This window comes from Triplophysa dalaica, chromosome 6, assembly GCF_015846415.1.
Source record: "Triplophysa dalaica isolate WHDGS20190420 chromosome 6, ASM1584641v1, whole genome shotgun sequence".
Lineage (NCBI taxonomy): Eukaryota > Metazoa > Chordata > Actinopteri > Cypriniformes > Nemacheilidae > Triplophysa > Triplophysa dalaica.
In genome coordinates, this window is record NC_079547.1 from 2,662,081 (window position 1) to 2,689,182 (window position 27,102).

Below are 27,102 nucleotides of genomic sequence, written 5' to 3' on the forward strand. Positions count from 1 at the left end.
CTGTTTCTCCTCTTGCTGTAGGGTGAATGACTCCAAGGATGGCGACTGCAGAAGTTTGACGTGAACACATCAGCGACCTTCCCCTCTGCTGTGTAATCTCTTCCCACTAGAACACCGATCAGACATCCAACCTTCAGCTCTCTCCGGTTACGCCGCCGTCAAGACACACACCAGTCCAGATACACCACCCCTTGCTTGCCCAGAACACCACTCTTTTATACACCCTCGTCCTGAGCGCGTGCTTCAATGAAGCGCAGCTTAATTCGCTTCAGCTGCCGCTTGTTATGGCCAGCAATCAAGCCACCCGGTGACACCAACGTTGACGGTTATGTAGGGCTACTGTCAGGTTACTTGCAAGGTGGAAAAAACACAGCCTGCTGAGGTTTACTGTTAAGCGGGCGGCTCTGGTAGTTTACCCAAAAAATGTACGACATGCTTGACAGCTGAGGTGTTACAGTTTCTAATCTGTTTGACCATCACGGCTCAATATGCAGGCCCAGTGCTGTGACACACAGCAAGAGTGAATCTATTCATTACGTGGATCTGTCTGAACCGTGTAATAAATTTAAAGATGCAATTCTATCTCACTACAGAGTTCACTTCCACAAAGAAGCGCACTAAAAGAGCCCCGATCTTGACACCTACTGAGTAGCTGTATAAGGGCCTGATCAGACAGAACGCGTCTTTTGCTGTGAGACGGCGCAGACAGCGGGTAGGGGAGGAGACTTTAATAAATAGTAACAAAAAGACAAAACAAAAACTCATGAGGGAGTAAAATAACAAACAAGGGTATAACATAACAAGTAACAGGAACACAGACTAACTAAACCTAACAAGACTAAAGATAACATATGACATAACAACAAAAGACAAGGCATGAACTCACCACAAGCGACTAGTGACAATGAACCAGCACAAGACAAGAGACACGAGGTCAATATATAGGGAAATAAATCAAGAGGGGACAGGTAAGGGGCATGAACTAATAATTATCACTAAAGAGGAAACAAGATGGCAGGAACAGTGACGAGACCTGGAGAGAGCATGCTGATAAATTGGGACAAAAATGCCTCTCTCCACATAAAACATGAGGTTCTGTCATGATCTTGCCACAAGATCAAGAGAAACATGACTAGATGGGACAGAATCATCACACACTGCTTATGCACGGCAGGTACCCCGAGTTTCTGCCGCCTGTTGTGCCTCACGTTTTCATCAAGAGGGATCCACATATTTCAAAGAGTCACCAAAAGAGCAGTGCAGCACGCCTCGCGTTTTCGAACATGAAAAGCTTGTTCTGTGTGATCGCACCATAATGTAATCTTTAAAAAGCACACTTAGTTTTTCAAATTTACACATTTGAAAGGGTTGCAAGGGTTATCTAATGCATTATATTGATCATGTATGAGTGATAGCTAGCTAATATTTGAACATGCCAGACAGATCCCTTATTTTTGACAATTATCCTTAAAATAGTCATTCTGCACCTTCTTCCTCCAAAACGACTTCATGTATGTTTTCAGCTCACAGCCTTTAAACCAAACAGATTCCATTAGGATTTTGAAAACCTTTTAGCTACACTCGACAGAAATTGAGTGTTCTTCATAACACTTAATTTACAATTTTATGATACTGATTAGCAAGTTACACATGACTTGATACAGTATATATCCCAGCACTGCCCTGGATACAGCAGTTCGGTGACAGTGCCAGCTACTCTTAATGGTGCATAAAAAATCATGCTACTTCGCTATATCCTGTATTTCTGTACATATTTTTTGCAAGATACTGTAACAAAAGTTTTTTTTAATATTTCAATCATGACTGTAATTTTGTAATATTTTATTTAATATTTAACTACGTAATAATCTCCTCTAAAAATAATACATTTTTGACATCACGCAGACAGTAACTGCTATAAAAGTAGACTTTCTGAGCAACTAATTGATAAAAAACCAATTCACTACTAATTATGCAATCATGTTTTTATTAACTTTTCAAATACACTTTAAGAAACATGGTTAACAACATTTTACTATATATAGTTGTATTTGTTAACAAATAGTTAATGCATTAGCCTACATGAACAATTCTTGTAAAACATTTATTAATCTTAGTTCATGTTTATTTCAGCATTTAATCATACATTATTAAAATGAAAAAAGTCACTGTTAACATTTGTTAATGCAACAATGTTTAAAATGTTACTGGATAGTGTCTAACATAACACAAGGCTTATGGGATCGAAAGTGATGGTCACCTGACATCCTCACCTGTGCTACCGTCTTTAAGGTTATTAAATAAGCATGTTCATCTTTTCCTAAATGTCTGTCGGTCCACAGCGCCTAGGCATTGGGGACAGTGTGTGGGACGTGCTGAATGTAAGTGTGTGTCTGTTGCTGTTTCCTGTGCATCTCTACCAGCAGCATCACATTACACACTGCACATCCCCCACAACAACAGCACACGCCGGCATTTACAGCAGAATAGATTTGTTTTACTAAAAGAGACATGTTGCTAATACTTTCTATGAATGGTTAATATAATATGCTTTATAAATGCTTTCAGAACCCGTTTTTAACACACGTTATAATTTATACATCTGTAAAGGAACTGAGCACATACATTCTTTCAAGCAAATCTGCCTCCACAGGATGTCTGTTCAACAAGCACTGACAGCATCAGTCAAATGAATCACAGCAAATGTTTCATTACACCTGAAAAATTATGCACAGCCCAAAGCATGACGTTGCTGCTGATAAAACAGATTGGAAAGAAGGAACAGAGGAGGGAGATCGAGGGAAAGAAAGGGATGGAATGTGGAAGTGATGACGAGGATGAGAAAATCTGGAGTGATGGATAGACGCATGCTTAAAAGGAGAATGGGAGGAAGCAAGAAAGAAAGATACATCCTTCAGATACATCTGTACATGATGAAGAGGAGACGGGGGGACTGAGAGAAGCCGAGAGAGGGTTGACCCTGGACACTGAAGACAGGCTCTGCCACTCAGCCAAAATCTATCACATTTTTAGCCATCTGTGCTTCTGTCTCCCTCCCACTCTTGTCTGATAAACTACATGAGCCCGACAAAATAAACACAAGTCAGCAGGGAGAGGATGTTAGTTCAGATCAGGGATACAGACTGTTATTCAACCATTGCCAATATATGCCTTCATCCCCGGTGACTGTGTGATGTACCACTAGCGGATCGGTATCTGAAATGATACATATTATGGAGATAAATCTTAAAAATGTCAAACTTTATGTGGTGGAGTGGTTATTGCTAAAGCAAGTCGCTGGTATAACTCCACGGAGTAAGAGCTGTTAGCTTAAATAGTCTCAGTCTACAATACAACACAAAACTGCTTGAAAATGTATGTTATAAAATATTATAAAATACTGTCTTAAATTTCTTTATGATCTTATAATTCAAGCAAAAAACGCCTCTTGTTTCCTTTCGCACTATTGAAATAGCAAATGTATTTATTTTAGTTTTATCAGCTAAAGTTCTGTATACAAAAGTGATAATTGATTCATTACACAGTTGGCATTTATACTTCTAAATTGAGTAACAACCCTTTAAATGTTGCCTGTGCCCCTTACGACTTTTGTATCTGAATATTCTTCATGAAACACTATGTGCTTTTCTTGATAACAGGTGCCTCTACTGAAAAAATATTGTGATTTTGTATGTGTAAAATATGATACGGGCCTGTGACCTTGCATACCTCCCTCTGGCAGTGGCAGTGTTTCCTCAGGCATTGATTTTCATTTCAGCGCTGCGTTATTTTGACTGCTGCTTATGGCCTGGAGTCCCTTCCAAAATGAGAGGGAGCCAACACCCCACACCCCAGGCATCCATCATCTACTGTTTTATATGCGGATGAAACGGAAAAATGTGAGAATCAGAACAATCCAGTAACACTGGGACCTAGTGTTGTCAAAAATATCGATATATCGATACTGAAAAATCTGAAACGGTTCCAATACAACTTTAATTTTAAATATTGATATTAATAATGAATTAATAAAATTTACATTAGATTAACAATTAGTCAATAATGTAAATATATACCTCATGGTCTAGTCTTGTTCAATTTAATTTTAAATCAAAGGAAAAAAATAGGGCCTTATTGTTATGGCACTTTTTTCCCGTGGTAGAAATTCCAGTATTGTGACAACACTACCCTACACAACGTTCTTTTAACCAGGCATGATGTAACAAGTTTCCATTGACAAGCAGTTTGTCTGTTTACACTCATTGTTACCCGATACAATATCAGTTAATTAGATATTTCATGCTTTATTTAAAAAAGATTTGAAGCAATTAGACATTATAAAGGGTAGTGGAAGTGCAATGCCACTTTAAAATAGTCATTGTCGAGATGTCACCCAATCATGATTCTTTCATCATTTACTCAACCCTTGTTTCATTCCAAAGCTTTTTTCTTCTGCTGAACACAAATAAATATCATTATATGAACCAAAATCCATCAAAATCAGTCCTGGCCACATAAGTCTTTAGAGAATCACTCTATGTGCAATGCACAGACAATGACAAAAATACATACTTGCTAAACAATATACAATTATAATTTTACTGTCTTTGCCTAAGATTCAAGCACTAATGGATGGGTTTATGTTTGTCTGCTCTGGAATCAATTCTGTGTAGTTATAAATAAATATGCGATGAGATATAAGACCTTCTATAGATCATCACTGGTTTATTCAACTACTAGAGGAAACAAACAGTTTATTTTGTGATGAATGTTGCGCCATGGTAAGATAACAAATAGATAGTTATTTACCGCCACCTAGTGGCAAGTGATTTCCCAAGTCACATTTTTCACATCATGACCAAATAACTTTATATGGGTTTTAAGTAAGACTGTTTAAAAAAACGTGAATTCTTTATATTCTAAATATTTGGTATAAAATGCCCTGAGGACTCTCTCTATCTCTCTCTCTCTCTCTCTCTCTCTCGGGCAATGTAAGATAACATGTGTTAATGTTTCTAGCTATTTTGTTTCCCTAAAATATAATAACGACCGTCAAAGTAAAATAATTAAGTTATTATACACGTCAGTGTGTTGTAGTGTTTGTTCAAAACATTGTTCGGCTTGTCAAAGCAGGTTGTCAGAAACAACGGTGTAACGTTATCGTAAATAGTCACTGCCTGTAGGAAACTATTTCTTGGCTCATAATCAACAATAAAAAATACTTTTACGCAGCAGACTTTAAAAATATAGCAAACTCCAAAATAATATGTTGAAAGAAAAGTTGTAGATTTCCTTCAACTTCTGTTAAACCACGAAGGCCTCAACCTCTTCTGTCCATCTTCCACAAGGAGCCAATCAACATCGGGAGGCGGGATAATATGTCGTCACCAGGAAATGTTTTCAAAATAACAGTCTGGTTGACTGGAGCGCTAAAATCAGAGACGGCCATGCTTGACACCGACGCTGAATCGCAAGCCTCTGCAGATGATCTTGGTAAGTTTTTAGTTGGTAAAACTTTGCTTTACAGTTTCCTACATTATTTTCTAACGTTATTTGTATTTAATGCAGTGTTAAGATGTTTTGACTCGCTACTAATGTTTCACAACAAAACGATTTTAAATCCGCATAACCTCTGGATTCCTGCCAAAATAAAAGTTCATGGGTATAAAATAAATCGACGTCAATGACGTGTGAATGTGAAGAGAGTAAAAATATTAAATTATGTATATTCTATTAGTACATTAGTATTCAATTATTTACTTAAATTGTTTCTTGATAGTGGCGGTGGACTGAGATCATGTCACAACTAATGGCTGAAATACATAACAAGACTTAAAATCTCAACAAATTTTCTTTAAACTAGACATCATAATCTTGCAGACTAGAAATTTTAGATAGAATTACACTAATTTATAAAATCTGCAGACTGCCACAGACTGAAAATCTGTGCACAATCTGGGCCAAAGTCTTTAGTGTATATGAGCCTTAAATCAGACCAAAAAGAAATCTTGAATGTTCATGTGCACCTGGATTCTTATTTAATGCTATTTTAGCATTTTTTATCCAAGAAGTAACAATAAGAAATGATAAATGTTTTTTTAATCACAATGTGTGAAAATATTTGTTATTATGTTTTCTTATGTTAGCTACCCATCTAGTTTATCAGCAACACATTTTTGTTTGATTGAATTTAGGCAGCAGAATGTCGGAGCCCAAAATTGCCCAGCAGTGGTCTTCAGAGGAAACAAGCGTGCTGCTTGCGATATGGTCATCCACAGTGATCCAGGAGCAATTTCAGCACTACAAACGAAAGAAGAAAGTGTATGATCTGATAAGCCAAAAGATGGACGATGCAGGCTTCAGTCGTTCAGCCTTACAAATTGTAAACAAACTCAAAAAAATTAAAAAAACTAATGACAATGCAAGTAAAACTACTATTGAACAGAACAATAAAAAAGCCAGGTATGATGTCATGGATGCTGTGCTGGAACACCACCTGACTGGGGCGTTGAATTCAGCGACGGCAATTCTTGAGATAAAGACTGAATCGTCAACGTCCTCTGAGGCCAATATTAGTAAGTGTTTGTCTTTCATAACTATTACCTTTCATGATGTTATTTGTACGGAGCTGAGTAAGGCAGCTCAGATATCGATAAATTTGTTTGTTGTTGGCGACGTATGACTAGTCATATAATGTTCTTTTTGTGTTATGTTACATACAGACTGTTTCGCAGAAACTGATGTGGTGCTGGACCAAGCCGAGTCGTCCTTCAGCCCTTCTCAGTCACAACCAAAAAGTTCTCCGAAAAGAACCAGAGTACGGAAAATAGATTCAAACCAGGAGCTACTGGAATACTTAAAAGCATCCGATGAATGCTTTATGGAGCACGCCAGAGAACTTAATACTGCTATTCTTAATAAAATTGATGAAGCTAAAAATTCAATGTTGGGACTACTGGAACGCATGGTCGCAGTAATGGAAGGACAGCCAGCAGGGAAACAAGCAATGAATAAAAAATTAAACAAACCCTTTTGCATTTAAAGTCAGATTGAAATCCAAATGGACCCCCTTCAAACTACATTCGTAATACACTTTTTTTGTGCGGTGTTGCACATTCAACAAATCGCTTTGCCAACACTTCAATGGTGTCACAAAATGCATTATGGCAAAATTGTTTGCTCCAGCTTTCTTTGAATATGTCTGCACACCATGAAAATCAAGCACCATCTTCTGAAGAACAGCTGTGGAACATAATGGCAGTCAATGAGGGCTCTAACCAAACCAGCTATGTCCAAGTTCCATGCCTGCACCCACCATGGGCCAAAATACATGCATTATATTAGGTGAACGATTTCTAGATTTGAACCAGAAGTGTCTTAATTTAAAAAATGTGTTCTATAATTGTTATATCAACGCTTAAATGTTAACACACTCCTGTTTTGCCCTTTTTTCCTATTAATATTTCAGGCACTATAGGTTGTTTGACCTGATTCTTCACCGATTGCTCCTAGAAGGATACGACATACCTGAGCCCTGACTACCAGACATTCTCAGTTCAGACTTTCAAAGCTTCATCCTGATGTAGTTTTTAAAAGAACACATTTCTTTGACACACATTTTTTGCGCAAGTAGACTTAACATTACATATATTAAACCATAGGCAAGTTAAAGACGCTTTTTAAATTTATTTGAATAAATTCAAATAATGCTTTGATTTATATGATGTCTACTTGTAAATGTATTAAAATGTAAATGTATTATTATAATAATAAAATTAATTTATTTTCTTACATCAAATTTACATATGTTTTATTCTTTAGTTTTCTGTAAATAAAACATATTACATTTCTTCATGCATTATGTCATTGCTTCACTGAAAACGTATGCATTCACATTTTTGAGTCCGTATTAATGCATAGATGGCATATGGCAATACAATTACATTTATTTGACTATTTCAATACAATATATAATTTCCAGGAGAAAAAAATGAATAAGTATTGGTCAGCACTTATCAATAATATTTTGCACAAGTGTAGGTGTCAGCTAGCAATGCATTTCTAAGGTACATTTAATTTATAAGCAATAATATTTATATTCCTTGACAATAAAATCAGCAGTGCTCTACAAAGGCGAGAACGTCGAGCAGCTGACCGACATCTTTTTTGTGAAGACATTACAAACATTTTGCTTGTAAGTTAGCAAACTGATGTTAATAATGCACCTGTCTCTCAGAACTGAAGTTGTTGCGCTTGTTATTACGTCACATGGTTAATATATGGCCCGTGTACACTCCAGTACAGTAGGTGGCAGATATGCACCACAAACGTAACGTGCTCCCCGCAATTAAAAAGGAGAAGAAGATCATCGATATGGCGGTCAACGGCTGATCGCATACATTCATCCACCCATTAACGGAAAACAGCACGTACCCATTTTGCCCCGTTGAGTACGTACCTACTGAAATTGAGTACCTACTCATTTAATATGCGATTTGGGACGCTGCGTGAGAGTGCAAGTTGATAGGCTGCAGCCAGACCCTTCTCCGAAGGCCTCTACCCTCTACTGTCCATCTTGCACAAGGAGCCAATCAAAAGCGGCAGGCGCGACAATGTGTCGTCACGAGGAAACGTTTTCAAAATAACAGTCTGGCTAGCTGTACCACTGTACTGTACGTCATTGCTCGCTAATTGAACACATAAAATCAAAATGTCTGAAAACAAAAATGCACCGTGGTCTTGTGAAGAGACTAATGTGTTGCTTGCGATATGGTCTTCCACGGAGATCCAGGAGAAATTAAACTCGAAGCACCCGAGGACAAGGAACAGAGTTTACGACGAGATTCGCCAAGAGATGTTGAACGGCGGCTTCAGGCGTTCAACAGAGCAAGTCACAAACAAATTGAAAAAGCTTAGAAAGGAGTACAGGGACCAAAAGATGAAAGGCAGTAAAAGCAGCAATAAACACGTAAACTATGGAGTTTTGGAGTCTGTGTTGGGACACCGACCAGAGAGTCAGTTGACTGGAGCGCTAAAATCAGAGACGGCCATGCTTGACACTGACGCTGAATCTCAAGCCTCTGCAGATGATCTTGGTAAGTTTTTACTTTTGTCAACTTTGTTTTACGTGTTCCTACAAATTTTCTGTCGTTATTTGTATTTAATGTAATGCAGTGTTATGATGTTTTAGACTCGCTGCTAGGGTTCCACAACAAATCGATTTTAAAACCGCAGAAACCGTTCCTTTGGATTTCCGCCAAAATAAAAGCTCATTGCTATCAAGAAAATCGACTTCAATGACGTGTGAATGTGAAGAGATTAAAAATATTAAATTATGTATATCCTATTACTACAATAGCATTACATTATTTCATTAAATTGTTTCTTAGTAATGGCGTTGGACTGAGACCATTTCACAACGAAGTCAGACCCAAAAGAAATCAAGTCTCTTGAAGTTCGTATGCAACTTCTTGTTTAATGACATTTTAACTTTTCGTATCCAAGCAGCAACAGTAGGGATTACTAAATGTTTTTTGAATCACAATGTGTGAAAATATTTGTTATTATGTTTTCTTATGTTAGCTACCCATCTAGTTTATCGGCAACACATTTTTGTTTGATTGACTTTAGGCAGCAGAATGTCGGAGCCCAAAATTGCCCAGCAATGGTCTTCAGAGGAAACAAGCGTGCTGCTTGCGATATGGTCATCCACAGTGATCCAGGAGCAATTTCAGCACTACAAACGAAAGAAGAAAGTGTATGATCTGATAAGCCAAAAGATGGCCGATGCAGGCTTCAGTCGTTCAGCCTTACAAATTGTAAACAAACTCAAAAAAATTAAGAAAACTAATGACAATGCAAGTAAAACTACTATTGAACAGAACAATAAAAAAGCCAGGTATGATGTCATGGATGCTGTGCTGGAACACCACCTGACTGGGGCGTTGAATTCAGCAACGGCAATTCTTGAGATAAAGACTGAATCGTCAACGTCCTCTGAGGCCGATATTGGTAAGTGTTTGTCTTTCATAACTATTACCTTTCATGATGTTATTTGTACGCAGCTGAGTTAGGCAGCTTAGATATCGATAAATTTGTTTGTAGCTGGCGACGTATGACTAGCCATATAATGTTCTTTTTGTGTTATGTTACATACAGACTGTTTCGCAGAAATTGATGTGGTGCTGGACCAAGCCGAGTCGTCCTTCAGCCCTTCTCAGTCACAACCAAAAAGTTCTCCAAAAAGAACCAGAGTACGGAAAATAGATTCAAACCAGGAGCTACTGGAATACTTAAAAGCATCCGATGAACGCTTTATGGAGCACGCCAAAGAACTTAATACTGCTATTCTTAATAAAATTGATGAAGCTACAAATTCGATGTTGGGACTACTGGAACGCATGGTCGCAGTAATGGAAGGACAGCAGGGAAACAAGCAATGAACAAAAAATTAAACAAACACTTTAGCATTTAAAGTCAGATTGAAATCCAAATGGACCCCCTTCAAACTACATTCGTAATACACTTTTTTTGTGCGGTGTTGCACATTCAACAAATCGGTTTGCCAACACTTCAATGGTTTCACAAAATGCATTCTGGGAAAATGGTTTGCTCCAGCTTTCTTTGGATATGTCCTTACACCGTGAAAATCAAGCACCATCTCCTGAAGAACAGGTGTGGAACATAATGGCAGTAAATGAGGGCTCTATCCAACCAGCTATGTCCAAGTTCCCTGCCTGCACCCACCATGGGCCAAAAAAACATGCATCTTAGGTGAACTGTATTCTAGATTTGAACCAGCAGTGTCTTCATTTAAAAAATGTGTTCTTTAATCTTAAGATCAAGGTTAACATACTCTTGTTTTGCCTGTTTCCTATTAATCTTTCAGGCACTAAAGGTTGTTTGACCTGATTCTGCACGGATCACTCCTAGAAGGATACGACATACCTGAGCCCTCACTACCAGACATTCTCAGTTCAGACTTTCAAAGCTTCATCCTGATGTATTTTTTAACAGAACACAGAATTTCTTTTACACACATGTGTACCCAATTGTACAATTTGCAACTGTATATATTTGTTTCTATTAAACCAATACATGGATAACTATGTTTGCATATTTTATTCAATATTTACATCTTAAGCAAGCATTTATTCAATATAACAGAAAACCAATAAATACTGATACCGTTGCTAAACTAATATCACTCTTGTCTGTTAAAGTGGTCTAATAATGCAGATTGAACTTCAGTTCCTTCTGGTTGTCCCTGCTCTGTTAATGGCTGCAGAGGTGGCTGCATGTTCACATGCATTGCTGAAAGGTCATCAGTGAATTCATCCCCACGTTCCTCACAGATGTTGTGCAGCACGCAGCAGGTCATAACCATCTTTTTTATCATCTCCAGTTTACAGTCATTCCTTTTTAAGAGACACCTCCATCGTCCCTTTAGCCTCTCAAAACTCTCGTCCACGACTGACCGTGCACATCTCAACCTGGAATTGCACCTTTGTTGCTGTGGGGTTAAGTCCCCCTTGTCTAAAAACGGCTTCATGAGCCAGTTTTGCAGGGGGTATTCTGTGCCACCAATCAGGTAATGTCCAACATCGCAACCTGAGAGGCTTACTGTGTTTTGGCGCAACAGCTGTCCATCATTCAGCTTGTCCCATAGATAAGAACGTCTCAGGATCTTCGCCTCGTGCACGCTGCCAGGATAGCCAACGCATAGATCCCAGAAGAGTCCGTCTGCATCCACGACTGCCTGAAGTACTATTGAGTGCCAACTTTTTCTGTTGATGTAGTCATTAGGGTACTCTTCGGGCGCTATTATAGGGATGTGGCTTCCATCGATCACCCCAACGCACTGTGGCACTCTCCAGCGGGTTTCGAAGACATCTGCCATCTCCACCAGCTTTCTAGAATCTGGAAATTTGATGTGTGCAGGCAGAAGAACTCTAAGCACTGCATTGCAAAAGTCCTGCACACAGTTGAAGACGGTACTCAAGCCAACCCCGAAAAGCTGGCTCACACTTTTGTACTCGCTGCCTGTGGCCAGCTTCCAGAGGGCGATGGCGATTCTTTTCCTCACAGGCACACACAAGCGGAAATTAGTGTTTCTTTTTTGCATCAAGCGTTTGAGACGACAGCAGATGTATTCAAAGGTCTTCCGCGATACTTTGAAGTTCTGGATGAACTGCGCTAGGCTGAATTCAGGTACGACGTTGTCCCACCATTTTTGCTCTCGTGGATATGCCCACATAACAGCTCTTCGTCTTCTCATGATAACCAAGGCTATCTGAAAAATATGAATACAGAAGTATAAAAGGTTATCCGAGTATAATGTTTACATTGATATTCTGCTTAAAAGCGTTCACATTCACCTATTTTTTAATATAAAATAGGGGACATTAAAAACCCTTCCCATGAACACGAGTAAAACTGCAATAGGAAGATTCTCGCTGTCCAGGACGCTTGGAATCCCAGAATGTTTATGGTACAGTTGAGATAATAAATGAAGCGATGCTTTACCTGTTGTCTTGAACGTAGACGTCGTCTGTGGCATTCTCTTTGGATGGCATAAAGACGCTTGATCAAATTACTTTGGATGTTAAAATACGTTCTCAAAGCCAAAAGACAGACCTGTAAAGAACGACTGTGGGTCGCCATGTTTGTTTGTGGGCGGACTTACTGACACACGTAATCACCTACGTCACTGTTCCGTAGAAATGCAGAACTGCGTAAATTTACCCCTAAGATTGATTCATCATTACAATAAAACATTTAACGCCATAATTTTATCAACGTGCTTCAAATGAGTGTAAAACCAGTGTTTTAATAGTTGTTTATAAATGTTTTATTCACGGTCCATCAAAGCCCTTTCGTGAATTCGTAATATACGCCCTGCATGTAATGGTTTTGACTTACTCACTGTATTTTGTAAAACACTCATTTATGAGTGATTGAATAACGCTATGTATAGGACTCTAATTGTGGTTAAATTATTTTACAAGCTTTAGTCACAATTTCATGAAAATGTCAGAAACCTAAAAAATCTTCCAGCCAATAAATTATGTCTGTCGTTTCTATGCATCATGCAATTTTAGCCGCTATATATTGCACGTTGGTTCGAGATTTGTACAATACTGTGTTTGTAATGGGTTGCATTTTGAGTCGTAGTTTGTGCTTATCACCAGCAGGTGGCAGAAGCACATAAGCTCCGATCATAAAAAATAAAAAAAGTAATTATAAACAAACAATTAACTCGTGACTATACTTTCAGGTATCGAAGTATGTCGTAAGTGCCTTTGCTTTTTGTCTTAATTACAAAACTTTAAAAAATGCACGCTTAATAAACCCCAAAAATAAAAACCACAATGTTTAGTCAAATATGTACGTGCACAATCTTTATTGTCCCTGTTTTTTTGTTTGTTTGTTTGTTTTTACCGTTGTGCAGATTACATTTCTCGTGATGGTTTTTAAGAAATGATTCTTAAGCGAAAGTGGAAATGGTCACAGGTGAATGTCATTACTGATAATTATCATGTGTTTGCACCTGCTGCCATGCACTCATTAGGTCTGTATATGCAAATAAGCTTCTGTCTGCTGCTAAAAAAACGTCCTCCTCATTATTATGTTAGTTTTAATTAAGTTAATGAACGACCAGTGTGTCAAGGCTGCAGGTGGAAATGCACAGTTTGTTTGCTTTGTGAAGAGGTAGACTATTTGGGACAAAATGCCCAAGTAGTTGCCAATGCAACTTCCCATTAAAGAGTATATTTGAGGCTTTTTTAAGTTAACTTAAACAACAGCCTGGTTTAAAAAAAGATAGGCTTACACAATTAAATGTATGGAACCTTAAGACAACAGAACAAAACAAAACAGTTTCGGATATTTGTTTAGTAATATTATGTAGCGCTGTTGTTGATGGCAATAATGTCTGCTAAGGAAAATCCTTTAAAGTAAGATGAAAAGTCAACACTAGATGGCAGTTTTGATGTGTGTGTTGCAGAGAGAGAGAGAGAGAGAATGAAGTGTCCTGGCAGAGCAGGGTCCAAATCTGAAAATTTGTACCCCGAGAGTCCAAAGCCTTTAGAAACATGTGGAAGCAATTCCTTTGTTTTAAAGCCAGACTGTATGGGCAGAGAGAGCCCGGACCGGACTGGTGCATGTCAAGAGGCCTTAGGATCAGGTTACTGTGACAACCCTGACATGAATCGTGTGTGTGTCAGCTCTGCTGGGTAAGTGGTTAGGCTCAAGGAAAACTGATCCCCTCTTCTAGATTCTGGACCTTTTCATAGTTGGTGATCTATGTGAGTGAAGTCAGGCCAAAGAGGCAGACTCACTGCTGAGAGGACAAACCCTTCACCCTTTCCTCTGCTGTTCTCATCTATCACACTGACTGACCTCCAGTTTTGGGCTCGTAGAAGTGCTGAGAAACATGAAAGATGGCTGGGTACTGAGAAATTTTGGTTATACGTTAAAGGAACAGTTCACTCATAAATGTGTCATTTTTCGCGGTGCATTTCACAGTTTTCAAGAAACTTTCCGTTTTAGTCTTAATAAAAGCAATAGTATGAATTTTCTCAAGCGGACTGATACAGTTCTGCTTTTCTTATCAATGCAATAATTATGCATTGGGGTGTGAAGCCGAGGGAATTTGCCTAAGATTAATGAAGGTCACTAGAATTCCCAGATGTTTTCTCGTAATTAAAGCTTTGTTTATCGCGAAAGCCAGCCGCATAAAAGGCAAAATATGCATGGTAATTATTCATAATGCTTACTAATTCAAGTGTAGCCACCTCGCTTTGCACCTAATTAATCATGCTAATGTCTAGAATAAATCTGCATAATTACCGGTGGTCACCTGTTGCAGTCGGTGACCGCCACAAAGTTCATGCGTGTCAATGATACTGAAGTGACGGCTTGAATATTCATAGATTGATTATTGTTGTGTTTTTGAATGTAACCCGTCCTAACGCTGTTAACTGGAGCTCTGGCCTACCGCACGTGTTCGGTCGTTTTCAAAATGAATATCATGGTGCTGTTTTAAGATATGAACAATCGCTGAATCTTGAGAGAGTCAATGCCATTATTTTCATTGAAAATGGATTCGAAGCAGCAAAACAAGCAAAACACTTTTAATCTACGGTACTATAGCGTAATAACCATAGTTCAATAGGCTATATAACCAATAATTGACTGAAATAGTCATGCCCCAGTTTATCACAAACATGAAATCAGACGTTTCTTGTAAGCGTAGAGTGTTTTTTCTTTTCAGTCTCTCCGACAAGCCGATTCTATTCTGGTTTACAGACCACTTTACCAGATGTAAACACTGGTCCAGAAGCACTTCTGGTTTAATTATATTCTATATTTAAATCTTACATATGTAGTTGAATCTTAAAAATGTTTGTTTAATATTTTGATTTTGGTTATTAATGGTCAGATTGTGTTTTGTTCAAACGTTTGTGTAATGTTAAAAAGCTGAAACAGGAAGTTCTTCTGGACCAGCGTCACATGAGGAGGTCTACAATAGCTGCCTTTCACATGAATTGAAACATAATAGAAGAAATAATATCCAATATATTTTTAACATCCGGTCTCATTCTGAAATGGCCAGAAAGGTAAAGCAGGTAATAAATGACGTGACTACCGAAAATATCACCAGAACATCATCATAGTCTAAGACATTTTCTCAACGTTTTCACTGAACACAGAACTTTTTTTTGTGTATGTGAACTACTCCTTTTAAAAATATCTGGTCACTCCTGTTTTCTTCAGGTGTCAGGGGTTAAAAGAAATTGGGGTTTTAAAGATGCGTGCTGGACAGTGCACTCTCACAGGGACAGAATGCTTTTGCCCGAAACTGTAAACACGCTCTTGGCCCTGTTCGTCTATCCATTATTAAACATCTCAAAAAGTGTCTGCAGTTCACACATCTTTTCAATGGCAAAAAGCTTACAGTCAGTCACTCTAGACATGAATTATGAATAAAGGCAGCAGTCGAGGTCTTGGACAACGGGGGTATCATCATGCAAAAGGGAATAACAAGAAATTCACTCCATCTTATTTTTGATTATGACCCGCTTTTGAAAAGGATGAAATCGTTTCCTACAGAAGGACAGGCTCGATTCTGATCGCGCGTAATTACGTCGAACGCATCGCCGGTCTTGATCCCTCTCCAGATGAATGGGGGGGCTGCCGAGCGGAGGGCACGGCGAAAATGATGGAGGGCTGGGTGGTTAAAAAGAAGCGAAGATGAAAAGTATTCCTTGAAGTGGCTTTCTGCATTAGCCCCCCTCCTGAAGCCACTGGCTCGAGCCTTTCTACCTTGACAAACGCTAGCCCCTTAAACCAAAAAACACACATAGACAACACGGTATGCAGGGATTGATGCTATGATTTAAAATAATGTATGAGTAACATGAAACACTAGATCAGTTTATGCTGAAACAATCTGTTGACAAGAATTTTATTTACACAAAAATACAGTTTTACCCAAATGGACTGGACATATGTAATGTGTTTTAAGTAAGTCTTGGCTAAACCGGCACAACCTTCTGCAAGCGTAAGGCCCATCACGTGAACACTGCCTACAGGCTATCAGAACATCAGCCACCAGTAAGGTGACTATTCATCGTCTCTCTCTCCTCATCTTCAGCTCGTACTCTCTCTATCATGTCCTTATTCACAGTGTCGGCTGGTGCCTCAGGCTTTCATTCCATGAATGTCACACAGTTTCTCAGCCCGGGTAAAATTGGTCTTGCGGGGTCCATAACTGATGTCAGCCTTCTAGATTTCAACATGTTCAAAGCTCAAGATATGATCTGACCAACCTCTGTATAGTGGGTGCTCGCAACGGCAAAGTATGATGGCGATATGCCATCATTTGCTGAGACGTCAACCGTCGAAGTTTAGTCCCCTGAAGACATCAAGAAGCTCAGTATTTTTGGACGTGTCTATTTGTTGTCGTGGAGGTTAAACTATCTTTGGGAGTTATTTGTGTAATTTCTACATGTGAAGTTGTTAACACCAATAAACATATTACTCAAAGGAACTATGTGAAGGTTGCAAGACAGTGATGTCACATATTTGCTTTTGGACAGACATCGCAAGTTGGTTTTAAGTATTCTAGTTTTTTAGGAATTTATAAAAAAAATATAGGATTATAAACTGGCGTGACAAAAGTTTTTTTTACTTTTTTAATATGTCCCTCAATTTCATAGCTATTTGAAAAGCTGTCTTTTCAATAAAACAACTGGACCAACATAAGTTTGTGCAAATTTGGCATTATATTAACTCTCCCGGTATGTCATACTTTGAAAATATTTTTCAAAAGTTATAATTTTCGGTTTATTGTTATGGCTTTTAATTTAACTGAGAGACAATGGAATATTTGTGCTTTTATATGAATGTAAAATAAGCTATTGGAGGCAAAAGGAGACTAAAATGATAATGAAAACTAAAATATAAGCTATAGTGCTAAAGTTTAGGGTCACTTGTTTTTATAAAAGTTTAGAATAATAGTTAACTATGGAACTATGGAATAAGACTATAGAATAACACAAATCTATACCAACAAATTATATTGTAACAAAAGAAACAAACAAATAAATCAAAACTGTTACATTTTTGCAAGAGTCATCTCCTTGATGTTTCCATCTATTCTGGGTACTTATTGGCTGCTTTACCAATCATTTAAAAAAATACATTTTGTATAGTAAAAGGAATAAATAAATGAACACAGTTATACTTGCAAAACAAGTTTTTTGTAAGACTACAAAAATAAAACATTGTGAGAAATATTTCAGTCAAGTCACCGAACGTTTTCTAAATTACCCGAGTTTGCCTTGCCTTTCAAGGTTGTGCCACCCAGAATCACATGATCAAACATGGCAAAATGACTTCCTCAAAATCACCAATGTTTGTCCGCTTTGCTAACATTCTCATGAAAGGGCCCCTTCTGAGGGAATTTGATTATTTTCATTTGTCGACTCTATGAGCAGTGCCCTCTTCCTGCAGTGTCCACAAAAAAGCCATTTGGAAAACGGCCCTAATACCCTGTAACACTAACCCCCTCACTCTGTCACTCTCTGCTATCAGCTGCTTTGGGGCTAATTAGAACATGCTAGCAATTATCAAACACTAGTTAGACATATGTGCTAATATGGAGCGTTGCCATTGCAATCGGTCTCAGAGAATCTCTTCGTCGTCTGTAATAAATGACAGTAGTGTGAATGCCAAGTGTTTCACTGGTGTCATGACTCAAAGTGTGCCGCTTGTCACACTGATGTTAATTTGTGGTGATGAGCTTATTTGGAAAAGATGTTGCGGGTGTGTGATGGGCCTTTAAATGCAAGCTTTGTTTTCAGGATCACGGCGGATGTGTTGAGTTGCTGCTATAACCTGCAGTTCCTGCATATCCTAGTGTAATCGCGTTCTTTCGTCAGATTCCCATTAGTAAAACCACATTTTTTCTATAAATGCTATGGTTAAACTATACCTATTTTATAGAAACCATAGCTCAACTATAGTTACCATGTTTTTTTTTATTTGTGGTAAAACAATGTCAATATTTTGTAAGGCAGAATCAACGGGGTATTTAATGATTATCACATCACCACAGTCCTTCTGATAACTTGTGTATCTCCTTATATCCTGATTTTCTTCTATAAATCATTATTATTAGACATCCTTTATGTTTGTCACTTGGTTTCGCAAATATCTAACCAATAAGAAGCATTAAAAAGTACTTGTCAACTTGACAGCACAGTGTTTAATCATTTAAAAAAAGAACAGTGTTTTTTCCATTTCCCCTTTGAACATTTCAGACAAACCTAAGCTAGCACTCCGTACACAAAACGAATCAACGTTTAACTACCGTAATTTAATCTTATTTTGTTTTATTTGTAGTAAAAACATAACCACGCATTTAACATGTTTTCATCCTGTCTCACCCATAATTTAACCAAAACTATTATAATGTAAACAACACCTCCTTCAAGAAACAACCATTTTCTGTAATAAAATACCACTGTTGCTTTATTATAAGTGACCTTACTTCTATCTAAAGATACAGAACTCTCACTATAGTAAAACCATGTTTATGTTAGCGTAAGATATGGAAACACCACATTTATTTACTTGCTGTGGTTTCAGTCGTATCAATAAATATAACTATACAGTATTTTGGTTGAAACCATCATTACCATGGTAAATACAGTAAGAAGTGGCATGATTTCTTCCCATTCATATAACATGTACCTGTACCTCAAATGTTATAGCATTGCGTGCAAAGACCACGGGTTTGCATCCCAGGCCACACCCCTACTGACAAAGCATATACTTTAAATGCAATATAAGTCCCTTTAGATAGTCTTTGCCATATGTGTTATGAACTTTCTCTCTGGTTCAGTTTACTGTAACCAACCGTGTTTACAATAGTGACAAACATCCCGCATCCGTGCTGCGGCTAGAACAGCTATCAATGTCTAAGAGGTCTAAGAGGCCATCAGTGACACACTGTGTACCATTCATCTCCCTGTCCACTGCAAAGCATGATGGGAGTGTGCAGTTTATTTTGACTCTGGGGTCTATTCCTCTGAGACCGTCTGGCCCCCCGCGAGGGTCATTCCTTCTGATGCCGTGCGTGTCGCCGCCTCTCTGTGAAACAGGAGAAAATTATAGACCTGATACATATGAAACAGGGCTTCATACATATGCATGCTATTGAGGTCGGGGGGTTGGGCTATACGGAGCGGAGCGGGAAATTGCTTGCTGGCCAGACTCAGGGTTGAAGCTATTTAAATATGCATGAGGGCCTGGTGTCGTGGCATTAGGCCACTCCTCGAAATGCATGATTATTTGCATGCTATCTGTAATAACAAAACGGCTGGCATGTTTATTAGGGTGTGTTTCGTGACATGGCGGATACCTATAAAAAATAAGGTAAATTCTGTCATCGTTCACACATCCTCATGTTTCAAACCTGCATGACTTTCTTTCTTTCTGCAGAACACAAAAGAAGACATTTTGGAGAACGTTGGTGAACAAACAACATCGGCCCCCATTGACTTCCATTGTATAGACACAAAACCACGGAGACATTTCTCAAATGATCTTCTTTTGTGTTCCACAGATGAAAGAGTCACATGACATGCGGGTGAATAAATGATGACAGAATTTTCCTTGGGTTTGAACGGTCGCCTTTAAGTCAGGTAGTGGGTAGCTACCACCGAGAAGTTGCGTCTTTCATCAATAAATCATTCTGTAGCTAGCGTGAACATCAAAATGTTATTTTAATCTTTCAAGGACACGCTTTCCACTACAAAACACCTCCTATTTTCAAGCATCGTTGGGGGGCGAGAGCGAACAGAAGCATGTTTCGACGGTGTGGCTGTTGTCTGTATTAGCTTTGCTTCAGTCCCAGGGGGGGCTCCTCTAGCTTCAATCAGCATCAGGGTTTCTGAGTTCAAGTTCAAGTCGAGAGCTAGAGAAACATGGCTCACCACCCACCAGCAGTACACAGCTCTGCACCGGAGGGCCGTGAACTATGTTCAAAGCAATCAGCCCGCTATTTCGTTCTCAGGTTTTACATTTAAAGGGTTGGGCCTGCCGCATTTCCGACACCTCAGCGTGGACTTCCAGGCTGTAATTATGCTAATGTTATATGTGATTCCGGCTCTTTTGAATATACCTGATTTCTTCCACCCTTATATTAATGTCAGGCGTTATAGTTCAGCTTGTTTATGCCGAGGAAATGTGTTAAAAAATGAGAACGGAGACCTGGCCGCTGTGGAAGGGGCCGGGATATCGCTGAGGGAATATTAATGCCATTGTGAGGGGAGAGATACAAATAACATGTGATGCCCTCAAGTCAGCCCGTAAGAAAAGCGGAAAAAACCTTTTTTAAAGCGTGGACGTGTGTATGTTTGTGAAGACATTATGAATGTAATGGAAGAAAGAAATGGATGTTTGCTGTGCAAAGAAACTCATTACCTTAGGCAAATTCAAAGAGAATTGCCTTTGAAAGAACCAATAATGGGGGAAAATGTTGTTTTTTTTTTATTTACCCTCATGTTGTTCAAACACTATTATTTTCCTTTATCTGTGAAACACAAAAGCATATATATATATATAGCATGTAAGACTTTTTAACCATCGTTTTGATTTCACGTGAAGAACGACAATAATATGGACACGTGACAACGTGGCAGTGAATAAATGTTCCTCTCTTTTCATTCAAACCTTTGTGTTTTGCTTTGCATTTTTTCCAGATTAGCTTTTCTTAGCGATACCCTCCTCAGGGAGCCACTTTTCCTCTGTTTGATGAAAGACAAAAAGACATGTGTCAGGCCTCAGACATCTCCGTGACGTTCTGCAGCACCGCACCTTTTACCTCTGAGAACCTGTCGTCTAAAGGGACGTGACAGGGAATTGTGCACTGGGGAAATATTGCACGACTTTCCATTAGCTGTCGCCATCGCTGATCTGAGATCAGCTTCCGGTGGATGGCGAGCTCATAACAACCATTTGACCTATCGTGTATGTTTGCTTTAAAGAGACATGTCAGTGCAATTTGGAGATGAGACGGGATCGGTTGGAGGAATCGGCGTGATGGATATGCTGAGAGAAAGCTAATGGAGGGATGCAAAGAGAAAATGGAAATTTGTTAAAGAAAACTAAGCTCTTATGTCTTTTTGAAAGCATATTGGTGTATTTTTCCTGAGAGATGAGAGTGTTTTCTGTTTTTAGAGGCTGGAGGAATTCCACAATGACATGCTGGTACCAGGTTGATTTTTTCTGGTGGGCCTCGTATCAAGTTCGGTTTCTGCTTTCTGTCTGCTGAAACAGATGTTAAAAAAGAAAATACATGCAGTTTAAAAGCAATAGGTTTTAGTTCTTCACTTTAGACATGAGGTGTATTCTTAAAGGAATAGTACACCCCACAATTAAAAGCTTGTCATCTTTTCTTCATTCATGTTGTGTGTGTGCTTTTTTAGCTATGGCGTTAGATGATGTGGAATATAACTCATTATTTGTTGAAGTTTGGCAGTATACTGTATATCAACAAACCGGTGTTGGGAATAAGAAGCTTAGAGCTTCTTTGCATAAAAACCTTTTTGTGTTGAAGTTTAGGGTCTTTTATCAAATGGCTTCAGAAGACATGGAATAAAACGTGGTTGCCTAAAACAATTTTTGTGTTTCACAAAAGATAATAATAGAGTTATAACTAAATGCGAGTGAGTGAAATTGGGGTAGATGATCGTTTTAAAGAACCTATTTCTAAATTGTAAATTTATACAGTGCAATTTTTTTTATTGTTTTCCAAACATTTTTAAATCAAGATGCTTTTATTGAGAAACAAAATTACCTAAGATATGAAATGCTGTTTTCTAAATAACAACAACAGAACAAATCTGTCAGTGGGGAGAGAAATATTAACATAAGTTTCATATTAATTTAATGAACATAAGTTTTATATTCCTTACCCCACTGGCAGATTTGTAAAAAAGTCTTACAAAATAACTTTTTCACAAAACTTTTATTATTTGTCTTATTATTTCAATTGTCAGGTCATCATTTTGATTTAAGAATGTTTAATTATTTTTGAAAACAATACAAAAATACAAAGATTTCACTTCCTCCCAGTCCTTATTTTGTAATTTAGATACTAAAGTTATGTTTTGGTTTTATTTAGTTACTTTATTTTATTTTATCTTAATCTTATGTTTTAATATTTTGCGCATTCTTGTAGAGTTGGTCAGAATTCATTTTATTGCAAGTTGTATATTCATATGACTGTATTTGACAAACAAATATTTTTTCCCAGTGCATTAATTCGTTTGACAATGAAACATCTAGCCATAATATTTTCATGGTTTTTCCTTCTGAACTAACATTTTTTGTTCAGGCTGGGTAATATCACTGATCGACTAAGATGAGTGGAATATGCATTTGCATTCTGGGTTATTCAGTTTTTGGCTCTTATCTCATTTAAAACTATAGAATAGACCTCTGAGTGATGGATTTCAGTTTTTGTGATTTAACTCGAATGCTCTGAACTCGCTAGGTTAACCCAGGGCCTTATGGGTAATTGTGTGTTTATTTCAGCCTCATTGTCAAAGCGATTGTACTCACTCTTGCTACCTTCAAAATGGAAGATAAAGGAGGTGAAGTTCACCTTTAGCCACCTTACGGGTCCTAAGCACTGATAATAGTTATTGTAGCCCTGAATGTTTTACTCTCTAATGCATTCGTCCACCGGCTGAGATTATTTCAGCGTATGCTGTCTTTTTACTTGACCTCACCTTGTCATGTTCATCAGCCACCTCTCCATCTCATTCCCACCTTCTCTTATGCTCCACAGCGCAGCGGTGACCTCTGCACATTTCAGGCCCATCAATTGATTTGCGAATACTCGGATCGATGCTTTATCAGGCCAAGTGATTGGGTTGTGATCTCTCTCCGTCTAACCGGTTAAAGAAGCTCTCTTTGCGTTTAAACACTCGGGGCGGTGGGACTGAGGAATGGAAGAGTTTTGAAGGGGAGGAGGTGGTTTTAGGGCGTCTGGCTCTTTGGAGTGATGATTTGCTGCTCCAGTGGTTTTAGTCCCATCTGCATTTGATTACAGTCGGACTAAAGGTTCTGTCCTTCACCCGTTGACACCTCTATTCCTGCAGTAATGTAACCCACCTCACAAATACATCACTCACGCCTGGCTTTGCATGGAGAGAAATAAGAAATAGACCCATAAGCGAGGCTGTCTGAACATTCTGCAGAATTGACAACCCCGCTAACACGCAGACGGACTGGTTTTATCACGCTTTCTCAAAAATACGATGTTTTTTATGAATGTTGGTCCCGGTAATGGTTTGAACACATGCATTCTTCCACATTTTGCTAAAATATTCAGTGTTTCGGGCACTAGTAGTAGCTTCTGTAAATACGGTACCGTGACAAAATGACTTTATGACTGTGTTCTTGATTCATTGAACTATGAAACGTGAGAATTAAATCAATGTGATATTTACACATTATTCATGTGACAATGTGTAGTTAAAGATACACATTTTAAATACAATTCTATTGATTTGAAATTGAAATTGTAATGAAAGCATCACAAAATGTTACTTAAATGTGTATTGATTTTATCTAATAAGGATTTGTTTATAAGATCGAAATTTACATTTTAATTTCCATCTCTATTCTTCATATTCCCCAATGGACTCATTCTATCAGTTATTATATTCTCATTATCCTATTGACAACACGTTTTTCGACCGTCTTTAAGTATTGAACCTCAACATAATCTTAATTCCTTACGAAACAATCATGAAGGAATAAAGCCTGAGCTTTTTTGCATCACAATGCTATTTCTTCCTTAAGACACCAATAAGGAACAATGGCTCAACCGAGGCATCATAATGATCTATTGTGTCATCTCGTCGGACTTATCTGGCCGCGCTCATGTCGGGAGTCTCATACATACATGAAATGGCACAGCATGTGTCAGACATCAATCCGGGAAATTTGGTTTGCAGGGACTCCTCCGGCGTGACCTTGGTCAGAAGTGACATCTATTTTCTGGCTGATTGCACACATATTTGCAAACTGTGTGAAGACAGAGCTAATTTGTTTTTATGCAAGTTTTTTATAACAATCGGGTACAGCTAGACTGCAGGACACCACCCCCTGTTTGACAGCGAGAGATTTGGCCAATGAAGGATGTGTGCCTGCAGGAGGTCAGCAGACACACCTATAAGGTTTAGTGACCGGGTTGAAAATAAATGAATGGGTTAAGATGACTCAAACGCAAAATAGTTGGAAAGCAATTCAAAATTGAAAGTAAATCTTTTTCTAAATCATACATTTTGAGATTAAAGTGATGTTCATAACAATATTGTTTCATGTTTTCATGATTAACTTAACACGCCTGAGTTATAAACATTAACAAGTTAGTAAGGGATGCACAGACAAGATTTTTTTGGGCCTATACCGATTGTAACAATCAACTGTCGGTCGATACCGATATTGGTCAATTGCATACAGTACTACACAATATTAGCTAGTTTTTCTGAATTCAAATAATTTTACTGAACATGAATTGGATCCATTTAACATTTTAACAGAGGCACAAGTGTAAATGTGCCTAAAAGTAAGTTAAGATGAAAATACAACATGACGTTTTCAAAGGTGATTTTTGCTACTTTTTTAAAGACATTAACTCAAATTTCTTTAATAAATGTAAATAAAGTCTGTGCTGTTGCTATTTACATTATTTATTTTTCTCAGAGAAAAACATTGGATATTCAGACATTCAACGAATTGCCTGAATGCAGTTAATTAATAAACTGGAGACCTGTGAAATCCGTTTTATTTTTTCCCAAATTCCATTTTAATTTTTTCTGGATTCTATTTTTTCAAATTTTTTGTGGTGTACAACTGTGCTAATATGAACCAGTGTCTTGCATCTTATGTTTTTTTTCTTTTGCTGTTTTAAGTCTACTCACATTTAATTACAAGTCTTGTAAATTTTTAGTAGCAGTTTTGTCATGTAGCAAACTGGATTTTTACTTTGACGACGTGCTTTAGTTTTGACAGCTTGACACAATGTTTGACAGCTGCTTCTCTCAAATGAAACGATAAAATGCGACTGAGGTAAACACTGTTAGTGCAGCGCTGATTCAGTTTATGTGTTCACGTCCCCCAGATGCTAAAAAGTCCACCACAGTACACAAAACCACACCACTTATTCACAAGCAGAACAAGCAGATTGCATATTTAAACAGCAGCTGAATAATTATTAGCACTATTCATAGCACAATTTGAAATTATAACCTGTTCAGTGCTACTTTCTGGCATGTTTGCTACTTTAAATCTGTGTTTTCCTCATCACAGAAATCATAGGGCTCTAATAAACCATCGGTATCGGCCTCTTTCATGCTATTTCCGATATGGTGATGATGATAAATGAATCCAATATTGGCAGATTAATATCCGCGGCCGATACATCCTTGCACCCCTTATGTTAATAATACAAATGTGCAATCTATGGTAGAAACAAGAAGACATCCATTCCATGAACCAAACCTGACTGCTATGTGATATTTCAACACAGCTGCTGTGTGTAATATTTAAGAGAATCTATTTGCAGAAACGCACTACAATGTGTTCAGGGGGGTTTAAAGACCTTACACGATGAAGCGTTGTGTTTTTATTACATTAGGATGAGCTAATTCTATCTACATAACCGTCGGGTCCCCCGGAATTCACCATGTTATTTCTACAGTAGCTCTAATGTCAAACTGCTGTTCAGAGTGCATTTTGTGAATGCGTTATCTTCAAGTCATTGGCTGCTATTTGCAACCTTACCGCTTGGTGCTGTTAAAATCTCCACATTGCTCCTTTAAATTTAAGCTAAATATTGTGTGTAAATACATTTTTAAAAGGAATAAACGTTAACTTAAGTGAGACTCGGTTATGTCATCTTTAATGCTTTCGGGTAGTGGGAGGTTTGATGCTTTAACAGCCTTTTGCCTTCATTTCCATGGTAACAGGAGTTTTTAGATTATGGGCAGTGTAATGTTCTTCTGAATGTTCAGAGAATTTTTTTTATTAACTTGTTGTCTACATTTATCATTTCTTAACAATGTTAAACCTAATCTTGATTTATATTAATTAGATAATAAATGAGTTAAAATGTTTATCATTTTCATATTAATTGTTTGAGTCATTCGGAATGGGATTTTTTAACAAATGGGTTTGGTTAACAAAAAAAGCAAATGTAGGTTTTTGAATTAACACCCAATAAATTTAATGCATCAATGCAGGCATGCACGCACGCACACACAAACTCAGATAATACAGACCTGTCACTCACCCGTGATGCAGATATGGAGATATCAGCGGTCACTGGAGGAGATGGGAAAGGCCAGAGGCGTGACCAGAAGCAAGATTGTTTGATGAAATCATGAAAGGGATTCAAAGAGAAGCAGGAACCTTCTTCATTTTGATCCTATAACGTTTGAAACATGTAGATAAATGCAGCCATCCTAGCACTATAGCACAGGAAGTCACAGGTTTTTTATAACATCTTTGCTCCAT

The 27,102-nt window shown here is 38.0% G+C and overlaps 3 protein-coding genes across 4 annotated transcripts; 2 read left to right on the forward strand and 1 right to left on the reverse strand.

Annotated features, from left to right (window-relative positions):
- Positions 1-5,378: 5,378 nt before the first annotated feature.
- On the forward strand, positions 5,379-7,670 carry LOC130424433 (uncharacterized). Its single transcript, XM_056750077.1, has 4 exons — positions 5,379-5,493; positions 6,195-6,575; positions 6,723-7,344; positions 7,469-7,670. The coding sequence occupies exons 1-3, from the start codon at positions 5,379-5,381 to the stop codon at positions 7,040-7,042; spliced, it is 816 nt and encodes a 271-aa protein (XP_056606055.1). The 3' UTR covers positions 7,043-7,344; positions 7,469-7,670.
- Positions 7,671-8,085: 415 nt separating this feature from the next.
- On the forward strand, positions 8,086-11,055 carry si:dkey-261j15.2 (uncharacterized protein LOC794828 homolog). Of its 2 annotated transcripts, XR_008907054.1 has the most exons (4): positions 8,086-9,095; positions 9,631-10,011; positions 10,159-10,773; positions 10,889-11,053. XR_008907054.1 is itself a non-coding variant. In XM_056751537.1 (3 exons), the coding sequence occupies exons 1-3, from the start codon at positions 8,711-8,713 to the stop codon at positions 10,440-10,442; spliced, it is 1,050 nt and encodes a 349-aa protein (XP_056607515.1). In that variant the 5' UTR covers positions 8,086-8,710; the 3' UTR covers positions 10,443-11,055. The 2 variants fall into 2 exon arrangements, 1 of the variants encoding a protein (XP_056607515.1); XM_056751537.1 differs by having other exon boundaries at positions 10,159-11,055.
- A 47-nt stretch (positions 11,056-11,102) lies between these two features.
- Positions 11,103-12,668, reverse strand: zgc:113227 (uncharacterized protein LOC541506 homolog). The gene is made up of 2 exons (XM_056751536.1): positions 12,526-12,668; positions 11,103-12,292 (listed from the first exon to the last, which is right to left on the reverse strand). Exons 1-2 carry the CDS (start codon positions 12,661-12,663, stop codon positions 11,204-11,206), a joined length of 1,227 nt encoding a protein of 408 aa, XP_056607514.1. The 5' UTR covers positions 12,664-12,668; the 3' UTR covers positions 11,103-11,203.
- Positions 12,669-27,102: the final 14,434 nt, after the last annotated feature.